We start from the raw sequence: 17,175 nt of genomic DNA on the forward strand, positions 1-17,175 counted from the left end.
CACCCCTTCGAATGAGAGACTTCGTAGGACAACCCATGGATTTCTCCTACTCTCTTAGCTGAGGCCAAGGCCAACAAGAAGACCGTCTTGAGAGTGAGATCCCTGTCCACTATGTCCTTCAAGGGTTCGAACGGTGGCTCACTTAGCATTTTCAGTACTCTTGCCACGTCCCACTGCGGTACCCTGGAGGCTTGCGGAGGGCATGCTTGTTCGAAGCTCCTAATGAGCATAGAGATATGCCTAGAGGAGCCCAGATCAATGCCCTTCAGAAGGAAAACTTGGCCCAAGGCTGCGCAGACTCCCTTGATGGCCGGTATAGACATGCCCACCCCGTCTCTGAGGTGTACGAGGAAATCCGCAATATCCGGAACCGAGGCTTTCAGAGGCTTGATGTTCTTCGAGGTACACCATTTCGTGAAAGTGGTCCATTTTGCCTGGTAGACCGCTGCCGAAGACCGCCTCAGATAACGCGACATCTTTTCAGCTGTTCCTGCCGAATATCCTTCCTTCCTCAGGAGACGCTCGATAGTCTCCAGGCGTGAAGGCGAAGAGACCGAGGATTGTCGTGGAACCTTTGGAAGTGTGGTTGCCGCAAAAGGTCTGGTCTGTCGGGCAGAGGCCACGGGGGAAGACACGCTAGATCTCTTAGATCCGCGAACCACTCTCTCTCCAGCCACCAGGGTGCTACCAAAGTCATCCTTAAGCTGTGAGCTGTCCTTACTCTGTTGAGCACTTGCCTGATCAATGCGAAGGGAGGAAAAGCGTACACGTCGAGGTTGTCCCATTTGTGTTGAAAGGCGTCCTCCAATGCCGCCTTTGGGTCTGAGACAGGAGAACACAATACGGGGAGTTGTGAGTTCAGTCAGGTTGCAAAGAGATCCATCACCGGCGAACCCCATTTCCGAATGATAAGCCTGGCTACTCCTGGGTGAAGAGACCACTCGGTACCCACTACCTGGCCCATCCTGCTGAGCCCATCGGCTAGGACATTCCTTTTGCCTGGAATGAACCTTGCTGAAATCACGATTTGCTCTGACTCGGCCCAATCCAGGATCTACAACGCGAGATCGCACAACTCCTTCGACTTGAGACCTCCGTGTTTCTTTATGTACGCTACGACAGTGGCGTTGTCGCACATCAACGCCACTGTGTTTCCCCTTAGAAGATCTACGAACTGTAGGCACGCTTCTCGGACTGCCTTCATCTCTAGGACGTTGATGTGTTGTGCTTTCTCCTCTTCCGTCCAAGAGCCTCTTGCTGACTTGTTGAGGAGGTGTACCCCCCACCCCTCCTTGGAGACGTCTGTAAAGAGAAGCATCTCGGGGGGCTCGGATGCGAAGGGCATCCCCTTGAGGGTATTCGCCCGATCCTGCCACCACTCCAGGGATTGTTTTGCCTGCGGAAGAACGGGAATTAACTTGTAGGGGGAATCTAACTGGTTCCAGAGCCCCTTCAGGTTCCATTGGATGCTCCTGAGTCTGAGCCTGCCTTGGGGAACCAGTTTCTCTAATGACACTAGGTGACCTATCAACCGCTGCCAGTCCTTGGCTCTCCTGGGCTGTCCCGAAAGGAAAAGCTGGAGGACCTGGTCTAGGTTGTTCAACCTCTCCTCCCACGGAAAGGCTCTCACTAGGCGGGAGTCCAGCACTATCCCCAAGTAAGTCATCCTGGTGGAGGGAGACAGATGCGATTTCTCCAGGTTGATAGTGATACCCAGAACTTTCCAGAATTGTATTAGTTCTACGCCTTGCTCCTTCAAAACTACCTCTGAGGAGGAAAGGAGCAACCAGTCGTCCAGGTATCGAATGAGGCGAATACTCCGCTCATGAGCCCATACAGAGACTGTCGTGAAGACTCTCGTGAATACCTGGGGCGCTGTTGACAATCCGAAGCAAAGGGTCTTGAACTGTAGGATCTGGGTACCCCTCTTTACCCGGAGAAACTTCCTGCTTGAGGGGTGGATAGGGATTTGAAAATACGCGTCCTTGAGGTCTATGGACATCATGAAGTCCCCTTCCCTCAAGGACTGCAGGACCGACTTTGGGGTGTCCATCTTGAAGTCGGTCTTGCACACAAACTTGTTGAGGGCTGACAGATCTATCACTGGTCTCCAACCCCCCGTCGCTTTCTCCACCAGAAAGAGTCGACTGTAGAAGCCTGGGCCCGGATGTAGGACCGTTTCCACCGCACCTTTTTCCAACATCGCGGATACTTCCTCCTGCAGGGTTGCCCTCTTCAAGGGGTCCTTGGGTGCTAGCCACTCCGCCCGGCTGGCTGGAAACAGAGGCGGCGGTTCTGCTATGAATGGTAGTCTGTAACCTTCCTTCAACACCGTTACTGTCCAGGGTTCCGCACCGTGGTCCTTCCATGCTTGCCAAAAATGTCTGAGGCATCCCCCAACCTGAGGCTTGGGCAGGAGTAGGGGGCCTCCCACCCTATCTCCTTCTGGAGGAGCGACCTGAACACCCTCTCCTGGAAGCTGAGTAGGACGTTCTAAACGAGGCAGGTGCTGTCGGAGCTCCTCTACGGGGGGGACTGCGGTGGTTGAGCCCAAGAGGTAGATGGGGCGTCTCTCCTCGTCTGGCTAGGAGAGGCTCGAGAAGTAGAGGGTCCATCCGACGTTGTACTCCTGTAAACGGGTCTTCTCATGGAGTGAGGTCTGGGCCCACTCACTTCCTTCCTCTTCATGACTTTCTCCATGATTTCCTCCATTTGTTTCAGGGGAAAAAGAGAGTCACCCCACACGGGCAGGCTCCTCAAAGCCCTCGCTTCCCTGTCAGGGATTTTCCGGGATAGCTTGGTCAGGACCGTATCCCTTCTCCTAAGAATCCAGTTGGCCAACAGGGCAAGAGACTGGAATGTCAAGAACTTCAGTGTCCTTACCCCGGAGATGATGAGTTCTTTCAGGAGGGCTTGATTCGCTGGGTCTGTCAAGTCATAGGTGGCTTGTACACCCACCAGAGTTGACGCCCACCAGTCCAACCAGGAGGCGACGTTGACTAAGTCTTTAGACATCTCCTCCATCATCGTCGCCTCTGACTGGGAGAAAACAAATCGGGGCTGACGAGGCTCTGTCCTCCGGGGCACCCTGACCTAACACTTCAAGGGAGGTCTCCATCTTGCAGGCTCCCGGTCGCTGCCCCTCCGGCACATAAAATTTGCTCTGGGACCTTAGACCCTGGAGTAATATTGAGGCACTCTGGGATTTGGGGGCTTCGGCATTGCCCGCCACAACCTTGTCCACGTACGTACGTCCCAGAACCACGTCCCTGGCCACAGGTAGCACTAAGGAGGGTTTCTGCTGCACGGGGGCCTCCATTAGACGATTAAGGCTGGAATGCCAGGCATCTTCGTCGGTGGGAACAGGCTCCTCGATCCTGTGATGCCTCCGTATGAGGCCTATAACCTTCCGATAGGCTGAATCCTCGGTTGGAGAACCTTCCCTGTCGCCGACCGCGCCCTCCGTCTGAAGCTGAGGTGATGGTCCGACGGGCACCTCCGTCTGTCGCTGAGATTCTGACTCGACGGGCACCTCCATGTGGAGGCAAGGGGCTGTGCCGACGGGCACCTCCGCACCAGGTCTCAGTCTTGGGACGGGCACCGCCGTGTCGGTGAGGTCTTCCGTCCTTAACATGTCCTTCGACAAAGAGGGTGAGGCTTCCGTGGGCTTGCCCGACGGAGGAAGCCGTCCCTGCGTATCCATCGGTTGAGTCAATTTTGCTGACTCGACGAGGCTGCCCGTCCGAAAAAGCGACTCCCTCCGCTGGGCGGGTTGAGTCGGTTGTTTCGCGGCCTTACGCCTGTCTGAAGAGGTCCTTTCATTCTGGTCCTTACGAGAGTCAATCCTGTGGCTGGCAGAGGGCCTCCTTGGAGAACCGTCTCTGGACCGCCGACTCGCAGAGCTCGGGATAGCAGCGAATTCCGCGAGCTTCCTGCGGGGGACGAGGACCCATTCTTCTTTGGGAGACCTACTCCTCCTATATTTCTTCCTCGGGGACCTGGAACGCCTTCTACCATATCTCGACCTCGAACGCGACCTCGAATGGGAACGTCTGCTCCTGGATCTATCACTCCTCGGCGGCGCCTCCTCCGCGCTTCTCCCTCCGAAGAGAACGATGAACCTGCCGCTGAAGACTCCGACGACTCTGCATAACACGACCGAGGGGCAGGCGCATGGGGAACGGAGGTCTTCGTGATCTGCTGGGTTCCGGAGGTCGAAGGGTGCAGAAACATGTCAGGAACCGCCGAAAGAGGAGCTGGGGGAGAGTTCGGTCGCACTACATTGGGGAACCAGGAACCAAGGCCATCTTCCATCCTCAACGGGGACCTACCTGGAGTTTTTGGGGGTCCCCATCCGAAGGGATCCACTACCGGCAAGTCCATCTTATCTTGGGTGCCATCAGCTGCAGAGGTACCTGAAACATAGGCCCATGAAGTGGGCGAAGAGACAGGGACATTTTTACCTCACATGTGGTCATCAGACGAGACGTGCCCCCCATGCATAAGGGCAGAGTCTCCAAGACCCCCAGTAAAAGCACATTCAGGCCCCCCACTTGCCTGCGAAGAATCAGCAACCCCAACATCTCGAAGACTAGACTCCTGAGGAAGAGCAATCGGCTTCTTCCCCGCAACGGACTTACTTCGTCCCCTACTCTGGGTAGAGGAAGAAGGAACAGAAACATCGTCAGACTTCCCTTCTGGCGACGTCAAGGGCGAAGAGGTGCTCGCCTTCCTGGGGGATCGCTTAGCGGACTTCTCCTTTTTCGTACTAAAACGAACCCACTGGATCTCACTCCACGACACACACTCTGGGCACGTGTCTGACGGCGAGCACACTTTACCCCTACAGGAAGAGCAAAGGGAATGCGGGTCAACCTCCGGCTTGGATAAAAACGCTCCACACGACTTCCCAGCTCTAGGCCCAGGACAACGGCGGGCCTGCTCCATAATGCACAACACAACACCGTAAGACACAGGAACACAGGGAAAGCACAAGGGAATCAAGCGAACACGCGAGAACACAAGGGAAAGTACAGGGATACCACCCGGTAACCACGTGGGACACACGAGTCGGGGACACAAAGGGTCGCACAGAGAATGGAGAGCGTCGGGAGAACTTACTGAGGAGCGAGACCCAACCTAACACGCGACCTGGCTCGGGACTAGCCTTAAGGCACGTTCTTTCCGCCTGGGGTAGTCCTCACAGAAAACGGAAGTAGGGTAAACTACACAAAACTCTGGTTGGTTGAGAGGAGATTCCAGGTACCTCCTAAGAAAGTAGTTCGAGGTAAGTCTCTATGTTGGAACAAATCAAAATTATCTTCTCTGAGTTGACAGCATCAATTGAGTCACAGTTATATTCAGTGAAACAAAAGAAACCCTAAAGGAGGATATCTTATCAAAATAGTAATAATATACGATATCACTCATAAACGAGAACATAAGGGTGAAAGTATAAGGCTGTACCTAGGATAATGTTACGTATCTAATAAATTAGCTTCACAGCGAAACATTTTACTTACTTATAAGAAGGCCGCTTTCTTCCTTCGACAATGCCATTGTTGATGACGAATCCTGCTGCCCCGACATCCATGAGACTGTATCCATATTCTTCAGTCTTGATAAACCTTGAAAGAAAGCTCTAAATTACAAATTCATTTTACTCACTTTTTGTTGTGCAATTATCCAAGAGAGATTTTTCTCATTTTCTTTAATCAATTCTTTAAAAGCAGTAAATGTCTACCACCAAAGATTTTTCACTTTTTGAATGCTTCCCATTACGCTCTGAAAACGGTTAATTGAAGGAAGCATTTAATGACAAATAAAAAATGAATATGAATTAAAATATTTACTGTCCTTTTACCAAAATACAAAAATTAGCTAATCATGAATGAGTATGATCAAGATGGCGAACATACCTTCTTGGAAAACAACGGAAGTCGATAGCCAGGATGGCAATCACAGTTACAAGATTTAGCTGTCCTCGCACAGACGTTAAATATTTCAGTCGCTGAAAGAAGGAAAAAAATTTATTTTTGGTGAAATGGATAAATTCCTGAATCAGCAGAAAACTGTTGATTGTAGTTATTTCTATACAAGATAGGGAAAATTACAACCCACATAAAAAATAGTTATACACTTCAATGACAGCCAAGTTAGTGAATTCTTTGCAAAATGATATGAACCAATTGCCTATAATCAGGCTTTTTTTCTCATAAAAGGAATCCCACACACTTTCATTCCTTCTGGAACAATAAAAGAAAACAGTAGGCAATCCAAGGTCTTGAATTACTGCAAGAAAACTCCAGTCTAAAGTAAACATTTTCTTTATTCTTCATTTGTATGGGTGAGCATCAATAGGTACATAGATTTTTCATAGAAATTACCATAATTTATTCATCTTATTCGTGTTTCCATCCTGTGTAAGGCAAGTGTTTGGCAAGATATTCTTTTGGATTTCCAACCAGTGGATGGAACCTTGATCCCAAATACTTCTGTAAGATCAAACATTTCTTTTGCATCATTAATTTATAATATGTAAGTGAAGCATTCACATTTTATTACATTTTATATTACTGTATTGTCATATATGTATGCGATAGAGCTGGTTAGACTTGGTTACTTTTAAATTAGCCTTCTTACTTGTCTTCCCTAAGTTTTGCTTAGGTTCAAGTTTACTCTCTGAATTATTATTGAATGTTCCTTTTTCTACTCGATCTTCATTTAGGTCTTTATTATTCCCCTTTGACAAAGGTGATTCTCTAATGTTTTATGATAGTCATACCAACCATAAGTACAGGAGTAAAGAACGCATCTATTTTAACAAACAAAGCAATGTTGAATAGGTTCTTAAATTCTTCTATAAGAACCAATTCACTCTAAAAAAAACTGTAACCAGAGCTGTCCCAGTTATTTCATCCAGAAATTTACAATCCAAGACCAATGTAGCAACCACACTCGCACCTCCCTTCAAGCTTAAAGCCACGTAGGTAACTCAAATTTTTAGCAGTTTTGACCCAGCAATCTCACCTCTTCAAAAGGGACTTACGAAATCTGTTGACTGACAAAGCAAATAACATGACAAGAGGAAAATCTTCCCTTAACTCTTCTTAACTTTCCATGCCTTTCTCAAACTGGAACTCAGATAAAAGACTAGGGGTTTTATTTCAGCGATAGCTGAAACCACCCATTAAAGCTTTTGTGAGGTGTAACTACCCTCCATTAGTTAGCGGTTGTGGTTAGCAGGGATAGACGAATCACCCCACTCACAGCAGAACTAGTATACAACCGTCACTTTGCAATTGCGGCAAGACTTCCGGGGGAAGGTGATGGCGGGAACAGTATGTGTAAAGAGCTCTGGGTTTGTATAGTTAGGAAAAATACAAATTACTCCAAATTTGTCATTTGTTCTCGCAATATATACAAACCTTACCCTCTCTATGTAGGAGACTCACTCCATAGTGTGTGGAAGTCTTGAAACCTATTGGCTGGTGACTGCCCTGGGGTGATGCTCTGTGCTTTGCACAATCTGTTTAGAGGGCACCCTGACACCTTGTGATACTTATAGAATGACGGCCTGGCCAATAGGTGCTAAGTGAAGAATTTAGCAATGGGACTTGTCCAGGTAAGCATAATCTTGGAGCTAAGCTCCTCACTTAACCTAGACGTTGCCTGATTTCACCTCGCTTGGAGAATGGGGACATAACAAATACAATACGGTATATAAAAATATATATTAAGTTACACAAGGGTCATGGTACCCACCTGCAGTCAGCAGATCAGCTTGCATAGTTCCTCAGATGCTAAACCCCAAGAGAGAGGAGGGTGAAATAGGGGAGAGGCCAGTCACTCACACATTCATCCTAGACTTACTCGTGGGTAACATCTGCCTTAACCAACTGCTACTTGTCCTACAAGGCAGCTGAGGTGTTATTGACCCTGTTTTGTGTAGCTACCACAGGACCTAAAATAAATATATCCAGGTTCCTGTGTATTATGTCTTACAGGTAGTGGGACGTGAACATTGTTTGTGGTTTCCACATGCCCGTCTTGTAATACCTACGTCACAGAGAAATTATTTTTGAACTCCCAGATGTGCTGACATCGTAAGAATAGTGATGATGACCGGAAGGTGAAGAGCCTGGTTGTATGGCTCTCTCTATTAATTGTTTAATCCAGGAAGATATTGAGTTTTTTGTAATCTTCCTTTTGGTTCTTCCCATGCTCACAAAGAGTCTGCTGATCTGAGGGGCAAGCTTTGGGGGTTCTTTTTATGTATTACCTCAGTGCCCTCACAGTGCAGAGTAATAGTTGGTCTGGGCCATCTGTTACAGAATGGAGACACTCAATCTGGAAGGGCCCAAATCTAGGACCCCCTAAAGCCTGATTTTGAATCTTAGCCACAAACTCAGGGACAAAACTGTGTGTCACTTGGCCACTGATACCTTACATGACAACTGGATTGAAGTTTAAAGAGCGGCAAAAGCAAAGGTGAGTTCTAATCGTTCAGGCCGCCTAGCTTTTAATAGGCTTCAATACAGGTTTCTTTAATTCAATTTATCTATCCAAGTGACCCTTTTTCTTTTGACAATCTTCATCTTACAATAAATTACTAGCATAAGATCCCCACTTGGTGCAGGGCACCATTACTCTGCAATAAAAAGAAGAATTTTTAGTGATGGACTGGAGATAAACAAAATAAACATTACACATTCATGCACAGTACTAATACAAACTAAACAATAAAAGTGATTATAAGAAATAAATCTAGAAATAATTTGTGGTTTTCCTATGCATTTTTCCACAGCAAGAGAGTGTGAAAGGGACGATGTACCCCTCTCTGGGTACGGAGACCGACCAAGGTTTGGCCCCGTGGAGCATCCATCTCTGCCAACTGCTCCTAAAGCATCCCCATCACTGGCAGACTAGTAGGGGAAATACTCTCCACTGTTGCTCCACTCTCGAAGGGTTGGCAAATTCAATTGAGAGGAATTGAGCGAAAGATCCACTCTTATCAGTTATGCTCGCGGAGCTGATAGTAAACATTTCAAGTCGATTGCTGTCGAGTCCTGCAATCAGTTGTAAGCAACCGTTTTGTATGGGGGGGGAATCCTGTCCTCCAACTGCCTTCAATCCAATGGGAGTTGGTCATGTAAGTATGCTTTTGGTTTGGTAACACCAGAGTAGCCAGTACTCTCAAGAGAAAGATGGTATTAACCCTTTTACCCCCAGGCTATTTGGAAATTTCCAACCCTTAACCCCCAGGGGGTTATTTTTTTCCCAGCATATTTTGCAGTATATTTTTTTTTAAATTGCTCTAACAGCCTTAATTTTTGTCATAGAGAGGTCAGGTTGGTCTCATTCTCTTGGAAAATGCCTGAATTTTCTCAAAAAAGTATCAAAAATATGAAGAAAAACTTTTTTATAGCATTTTTTTGCAAGGACGTACCGGTACGTCCATGGGGGTAAAGGGATGGCTTTTGTGAAATGTACCAGTACGTAAAAGGGTTAAAGAAAATCTCCCAAGCAATTACTGTCAAGCAATAACGACCAATCGCATGCAACTACTTCCGAAAAGCAAGATTGAGACATATCTTCAATACATTGTCAGACAAACATACAGGGGCAGCCCGAATTATTTGTTGAGTCCGGAATTTGATTGGAGAACATTAATCAACGTGCGCAATTGAGTCCTCCTTCTTTCTATGACCAAGATCCCTTAGAAATAACAAATACATTTCGTATTTACCTGTTTCTGATTGCCAAAACGGGATAAAGTTCCAAATGTTTGCTTATGCAAAGTTTTGGAGTCTAAGTTCTTTTAATACTACAACGACCGATACGAATGTTAGGGAGAAACTGTCTGGAATGAAGGAAGAGTCTACTTCGAGGTAGACTAGCTATGTCTAGTTATGGGAAGGTAGGAGGCCAATGCATGACCTGACTTTCCATAAGGAATACAACCCTTGAATCTAATGATTTATTAGAGCAGGGTTCCAATTGTATGATGGTATATAGTCCTTGTTATCTCCCACAAGTGTACATCTGCCAGTGAGAGTAATGCATGCAACTGGCAAAGCGAACTGCCTTTGTCGGCAGTAATAGATTGCTCGTCCGCATGCGGTTGTGTGTAAACATAAATTCTTTGCTTCTGGGTAAGTGTTCAAAAATGAGTCTGAGCCTCTTGAACACATTTCCGTATATGAGTAACTACACAGAGCTCGTGGAGTCGATTGTGGGAATAATGTATTTGAGATGAATCACAGCACTATTGTCCAGAGAAATTGATCTTCTACTAGATATGGCATTGTTAACATGTTCGTGAGTATGTGTGCACCCATGAAAAGTAGATGCAGCTAGCGCACCGATCAAAATTACATCGGTATTAAGTGTTTGTCTCTCCGCCACCATTTCGTAGGGAAAAGAAGCCAAAGATAGTAACCTCGAAGGATTAAGTTTCACAAAACTCAACATCTAATGAGACGATGTGCCCTGGGGGCAAAATGATGGTATGTGCCCTTCGCAAGAGATTGGCAGTAAACCCTATTAGAGGTAATAACCCTGAGGGTTTTGTCTTGGCGAGCAAGAATGTGCAACAGAAGGAGTTTGTATCAGCCTCTTATTATGGGGTATTAGCAAACACCTTTAGTTGTGTAAACCTTCTCAGGGAGAGGAGTTTGCCTGCACACCTCGCTATGCTTGGTGTCCGGTGGACTCTCCTCCCATGAAGAAACATAGTAGTCTGGCATGTTAGGGTTTGTTGGGCCATTACGCAATGAACACAAACACAAGGCAGGTTTGTCCAGGCTTGGCAGCGAACGCTAGTGAACACTGGCGAGAATTAGTGAAAGATAGTGAATGCTGGCGAGTATTAGTGAATGCTGCCGGGAGCCAGGAAGCGCTGGCCAGCGTCAACGAGGAGTTAACTCTCACCTGTAAGAATGGGTACAGGTTATGCGAGTAATACTACGGTGAGCAACCTGAGTAGTTCGCAGACCTTCATCAGACAGAAGAACTCGCCAACCCACCTCATTAGAGCTCAGTGGATAGGGGCAAAACAGTGTACATGACTTCTCTCCAAAACTAAGGTCTTTGTGAAATACTCATGTTCTTCCTACATGCCACAGGGGGTAGGCAAGTAACATTATGCCCTCCCTTGGAAGGAAACAAAAAAGGCTGAGCTGAACTTGAAGAACAGCAGTGTCTTCCTCATAAGATATTGAAACCATGAGGTGTAGGTCCCGAAGGGCCTGGCCAAACAAAGCAGCATGAGCTTTATTGTGCCCCACAGTCATGATGTAGGTAAATTCCCCAAAGTTATAGCCAACGAGCAGTTTCTCCCTTGTAAGAGGTTGAAACCCTGAGGGCTGAGTTTTGTTGTATCCAACATGCACAATGGTAGCAATATCCATGAAGAGTTATCACCTATGAGACTCGTCAATGGAAGAAGCCAGCGACCGCAAAGACCCTGAGGGTACTACAACAAGGTGCAGGAACTGCAAGCAGTCTCTTAACTCCGTCATCACCAAGCTCTAAAGAGCCTTTGCTCCAAAGAGCTTTTGGTCCGAAGAGCAAGATCAGGGCATGGACAAATCCAATTCTTGCCGGAGGAATTCCCCATGAAGGAAATCACTCATGCGAAAGCCATCTCTTCTGATGACAGGAAAGGCTGTCAACAATTCTCCCCACAAGCAGAAAGATTGCTGCAGAGTGGCTGGTGGAGGGTAACTCTCCCTTGGAAGGGAAAGTTGCCCAACCCCCGGTGAAGATTAACTCTCCCTCGGAGGGGAAAGTTGTCCAACACCTGGATACGGACCTCCGGGTACCACTCTCTGATTGCCGTCAACGAGCTGAGCTAAAATTGAAGGTTGGCATCGAGTGCTGCCTGTGAAAAGTAGCCGAAGCTAGTTTGTGGGTTCACCCCATAGGGATACCCCAACTCGAGACCCCGCAGTAAACCAGTCTGCCACTGCTCTCATTCCTATGCCAGAACTGCAGGAATGAAGGTGAGGAAAGGCAAAACCATTCCTTAGCGGGGAGACCCTAGAGCCCCAAGGAAGGCAGGAGTTACCGTACGCAGCAATGGAAAAAGCTTTCTGCGATAGTAGCCAGCGTTGCTTCGCTAAGGGAAGCGACAGTTTATACCTAAGGGAGATCCAGGGTCGGCATCTGAAAATAAAAAGGGATTTTTTAACTTTTAGGCCACTTGCATTTAGTCATAAGCCAGTTAAAAGGTTTTGATGGGAAAGCAAGACTATGTCTTTACTCTGCCCAGCCAAAATAAAAAGTGACGGTTGTTTACTAGTGTTGGTGAGAGCAAGCCTGCTAACTCCCTTTGCTAACTAGCGGAGGGTAGTTACACTTCGCGAAAGCTTCAACAGCTAGTTTCAGATATAACTGAAATAATAGCCTACTCCAATGTAAAGAGCTCCAGGTTTGTATAGTTAGGAAAAATACAAATTATTATAAAGTTGTCATTCTTATTTAACTACAGTATACACACAGATACATTAAAGTTTTCTAAGAACATACGAATGGTTATCCTCCAGACTTTTTACAGTTCTGAAGAAGTATTCTTGCTATGAGTAACAGTAACTGTCAAAATGGGCAAACGCTTCTAGTCATGCAGTAATAGCAGTAATAGATGCATTTTGATAAATAACAACACAATATTTACTATGATTTAATGCCTTTTGTAAAGATTATATCAGAAATACAAATTCTTTGGACGATACCCAAACAGCAAAGGATAAATACAATACCAGCTTTATATAGCCAAAATACAGTTTCACCAGCACATGAAACTAAAAGGTCTGAAGATCTGTCCCAGGCTGTCATCGCATAATGAATCAGCCCCTCATTATGTTACATTTACTGTCGTTGTGAAAAACAATGGGCATCAAACCATAGATATCAATAGCTAATCAAGATTAGTAAATATTACAGGTCTTTTGAAAGGTATCAGTGACAGAATATTGAAAGACATTCAGAACTGACTCCACAAGGATAAGGGGAGTTCTGAATACTATATAAGGTAAATAGGTCATTAATGAACAAACATTAAGTTTCCTATATAAAATCTTTTAACTTTAGGAGCTCTCAAATATAAGAACCAGAGTGTGCAAAACATTAGCAATGGTATAAAGTGCAAGATTAAATATATAACTATTAACTTCTTTTTAAAAGCATTTTATCATGTTCAAATAACTGAACGAAATATTGAGACAAGTTCATGTTGCCAAGATCAGCTGCCTGAAAGTAATGGAGATTAGAGAGGGACACTGGGGGTGTGGATTGATCGATTGATTTAGAATTCTCTGGCACCCTGACATTTGCGGTTACGGAGCTGGATGCCTAGGTTATTATGGTAGACTCTAGAACCTTCCAGCATAAGAATCCCCTCTTGGAATACATTTGCTTACTTGAGAGCACTTACTGTAATACATGTACACATACCCTCGGATTACTGTCAACAGTGCATGCTGACACAGTTGGCCGAATGAAGAAGACCGCGATGCCCGCAGTTCCTAGCATAAGGGCACTAAGCTCGAGTGTGTAATTGGAGAGGTGAGTGAAGCTTAGAGTAAGAGGAACCACCAGAAGAATGCACTCCAAAAAGAGCCCAAATCTAAAATGAAAAACAAATTCAAAGGATAACATTTTATTCCAGTTTTTTGTCTGCAATAGATGAAGCTACTATTTATGGTAGCAACCCACCACTGTATATATACACAAGGAAGTATGCCCACGTGTAATCAGGTTTTTAATTCAATTGCCATTACAGCAATGAAAAGCTAACCCAGGAAAATGTGATAATTTAGGGCAAATGTAGATTCATACTTTAAGTTCCATTATTCTAGATGTTCCAAATGTTTACAATATACTTTTCTTAAAAGCTCCTTTCTGCTAATTAATAGACTAAAGTGTAAAGATGGAAGGTAGTGATATGATATTTTAATTATAAAATAAATTTTTGAATATACTTACCCGGTGAATATATAGCTGCAACTCTGTTGCTCGACAGACAAACTCTACGGAAAAAACTCGCCAGCGATCGCTACACAGGTTGCGGGTGTGCCCAACAGCGCCATCTGTCGACCAGATACCCAGCTCTTATGTAAACAAAGACTCAATTTTCTCCTCGTCCCACTGCGTCTCTATTGGGGAGGAAGGGAGGGTCATTTAATTTATATATTCACCGGGTAAGTATATTCAAAAATTTATTTTATAATTAAAATATCATTTTTAAATATTTAACTTAGCCGGTGAATATATAGCTGATTCACACCCAGGATGGTGGGTAGAGACCAGTAATATATGTTTACATTTTATGAGCTAAGAGTTTTTTATTTCATTTTAGAAGTTATCAAAATAACAAAAACAAAATAAATAGGTACCTGGTAAGGAAGTCGACTTGAACAATTACTCTGCCTTTTAAGTACGTCTTCCTTACGGAGCCTCGCGATCCTCTTAGGATGCTGATCGACCCCTAGGAGCTGAAGTATCAAGGGTTGCAACCCATACAACAGGACCTCATCAAACCCCTAATCTAGGCGCTCTCAAGAAATGACTTTGACCACCCGCCAAATCAACCAGGATGCGAAAGGCTTCTTAGCCTTCCGGACAACCCATAAAAAAACAACATTTCAAGAGACAGATTAAAAGAATAAGGAATTAGGGAATTGTAGTGGTTGAGCCCTCACCCACTACTGCACTCGCTGCTACGAATGGTCCCAGTGTGTAGCAGTTCTCGTAAAGAGACTGGACATCTTTCAAGTAAAATGACGCGAACACTGACTTGCTTCTCCAATAGGTTGCGTCCATTATACTTTGCAGAGATATATTTTGCTTAAAGGCCACGGAAGTTGTTACAGCTCTAACTTCGTGCGTCTTCACCTTAAGCAAAGTTCGGTCTTCCTCACTCAGATGTGAATGAGCTTCTCGTATTAACAATCTGATAAAGTCTGACCAAGCATTCTTTGACATAGGCAAGGATGGTTTCTTAACTGAACACCATAAAGCTTCAGATTGGCCTCGTAAAGGTTTAGTACGCTTTAAATAGAACTTAAGAGCTCTAACAGGGCATAAGACTCTTTCTAGTTCATTGCCTACGATCTCCGATAAGCTGGGAATATCGAAAGATTTAGGCCAAGGCCGAGAAGGCAGCTCATTTTTGGCTAGAAAACCAAGTTGCAGCGAACAAGTGGCTTTTTCCGACGAAAATCCGATGTTCTTGCTGAAGGCATGAATCTCACTGACTCTTTTAGCCGAGGCTAAGCATACCAGGAAAAGAGTCTTAAGAGTGAGATCTTTCAGGGAGGCTGATTGTAACGACTCCAACCTGTCTGACATGTGGAATCTTAGTACCACGTCTAAATTCCATCCAGGGGTAGCCAAACGACGCTCCTTGGTGGTCTCAAAAGACTTAAGGAGGTCTTGCAGATCTTTATGTTTGGAAAGATCTAAGCCTCTATGCCGGAAGACCGATGCCAACATGCTTCTGTAGCCCTTGATAGTGGGAGCTGAAAGGGATCGTCCTTTTCTCAGGTATAAGAGAAAATCAGCTATTTGAGCTACAGAGGTACTGGTCGAGGATACAGAAACTGACTTGCACCAGTCTCGGAAGACTTCCCACTTCGATTGGTAGACTCTAATGGAAGACGCTCTCCTTGCTCTAGCAATAGCACTGGCTGCTTCCTTCGAAAAGCCTCTAGCTCTCGAGAGTCTTTCGATAGTCTGAAGGCAGTCAGACGAAGAGCGTGGAGGCTTTGGAGTACCTTCTTTACGTGTGGCTGACGTAGAAGGTCTACCCTTAGAGGAAGACTTCTGGGAACGTCTACTAACCATCGAAGTATCTCAGTGAACCATTCTCTCGCGGGCCAGAGGGAAGCAACTAACGTCAACCTTGTCCCTTCGTGAGAGGCGAACTTCTGCAGTACCTTGTTGACAATCTTGAACGGTGGGAATGCGTAGAGATCCAGATGTGACCAATCTAGGAGGAAAGCATCTATATGTATTGCTGCTGGGTCCGGGACTGGAGAGCAATAGATTGGAAGCCTCTTGGTCAGCGAGGTTGCAAAGAGATCTATGGATGGTTTACCCCAAGTGGCCCAAAGTCTCTTGCACACATCCTTGTGGAGGGTCCATTCGGTTGGAATTACTTGCCCTTTCCGACTGAGACAATCTGCTATGACGTTCAAGTCGCCTTGGATGAACCTCGATACTAGGGAGATGTCTTGACCTTTTGACCAGATGAGCAGGTCCCTTGCGATCTCGTACAACGTCAGTGAGTGGGTACCTCCTTGTTTGGAGATGTACGCCAAGGCCGTGGTGTTGTCCGAGTTAACTTCCACCACTTTGCCTCGAAGGAGAGACTTGAAGCTTTTCAAGGCCAGATGTACTGCCAACAGCTCCTTGCAGTTGATATGCATGCTCCTCTGACTCGAGTTCCACAATCCTGAGCATTCCCGACCGTCTAGTGTCGCGCCCCAGCCCACGTCCGATACGTCCGAGAAGAGAACGTGGTTGGGAGTCTGAACAGCCAGGGGAAGACCCTCTCTTAGGTTGATATTGTCCTTCCACCAAGTCAGACAAGACTTTATCTTTTCGGAAACCGGGATCGAGACCGCTTCTAGCGTCTTGTCCTTTTTCCAGTGAAAAGCTAGATGGTATTGAAGAGGACGGAGGTGTAGTCTTCCTAGTGACACAAATTGTTCCACGGATGACAGCGTCCCTACCAGACTCATCCACAGCCTGACTGAGCAGCGTTCCTTCTTCAGCATCTTCTGGATGGATAGCAGGGCTTGATCTATTCTGGGGGCTGATCGTCTTGTTGTTCAGCAACGTCCTCATCAGAGGGTTCCTCATCTGAAAACTGATGAGGAAACGGCAACGGAGTGGGCAACGTCTGGCTCGCTGAGTCCGGTCGCACTGGTGCATGCGTGACGGAGCCGGACGCAACATCATGGAACTGCTGCACAGTCTGTGAACTGTCAACAACCATGGGTGCGCGAGGAAGCACAGCGTCAACCCGAGACTGTCTAGACCGTCTGGGTTGTGCAGTCAACACCCTACCGGGTTGCTGAGGTTGACGCACTGCGTCAAAACAAGTCACCTCTGCTGGTTGTTGAACGTCCTGAACGTCAACAACCACCTCCGAGCGTCGCTTAACGTCAA

The 17,175-nt window shown here is 46.1% G+C and overlaps 1 protein-coding gene across 3 annotated transcripts in view; it reads right to left on the minus strand.

The window, feature by feature from the left end:
- Positions 1–17,175, minus strand: part of LOC137656568 (uncharacterized) — a 73,710-nt gene that overhangs the window by 14,836 nt on the left and 41,699 nt on the right. For all 3 annotated transcript variants that reach the window (XM_068390743.1, XM_068390752.1, XM_068390746.1), the window contains 3 exons: positions 13,456–13,627; positions 5,919–6,010; positions 5,523–5,627 (listed from right to left, as the gene is read on the minus strand). In XM_068390743.1, coding sequence (XP_068246844.1) covers positions 5,523–5,627; positions 5,919–6,010; positions 13,456–13,627 — 369 coding nt within the window. The remainder of the gene's footprint in view (positions 1–5,522; positions 5,628–5,918; positions 6,011–13,455; positions 13,628–17,175) is intronic.

The sequence above is a fragment of the Palaemon carinicauda genome, chromosome 1 (genome assembly GCF_036898095.1).
Source record: "Palaemon carinicauda isolate YSFRI2023 chromosome 1, ASM3689809v2, whole genome shotgun sequence".
In the NCBI taxonomy this organism is placed as follows: Eukaryota; Metazoa; Arthropoda; class Malacostraca; order Decapoda; family Palaemonidae; genus Palaemon; species Palaemon carinicauda.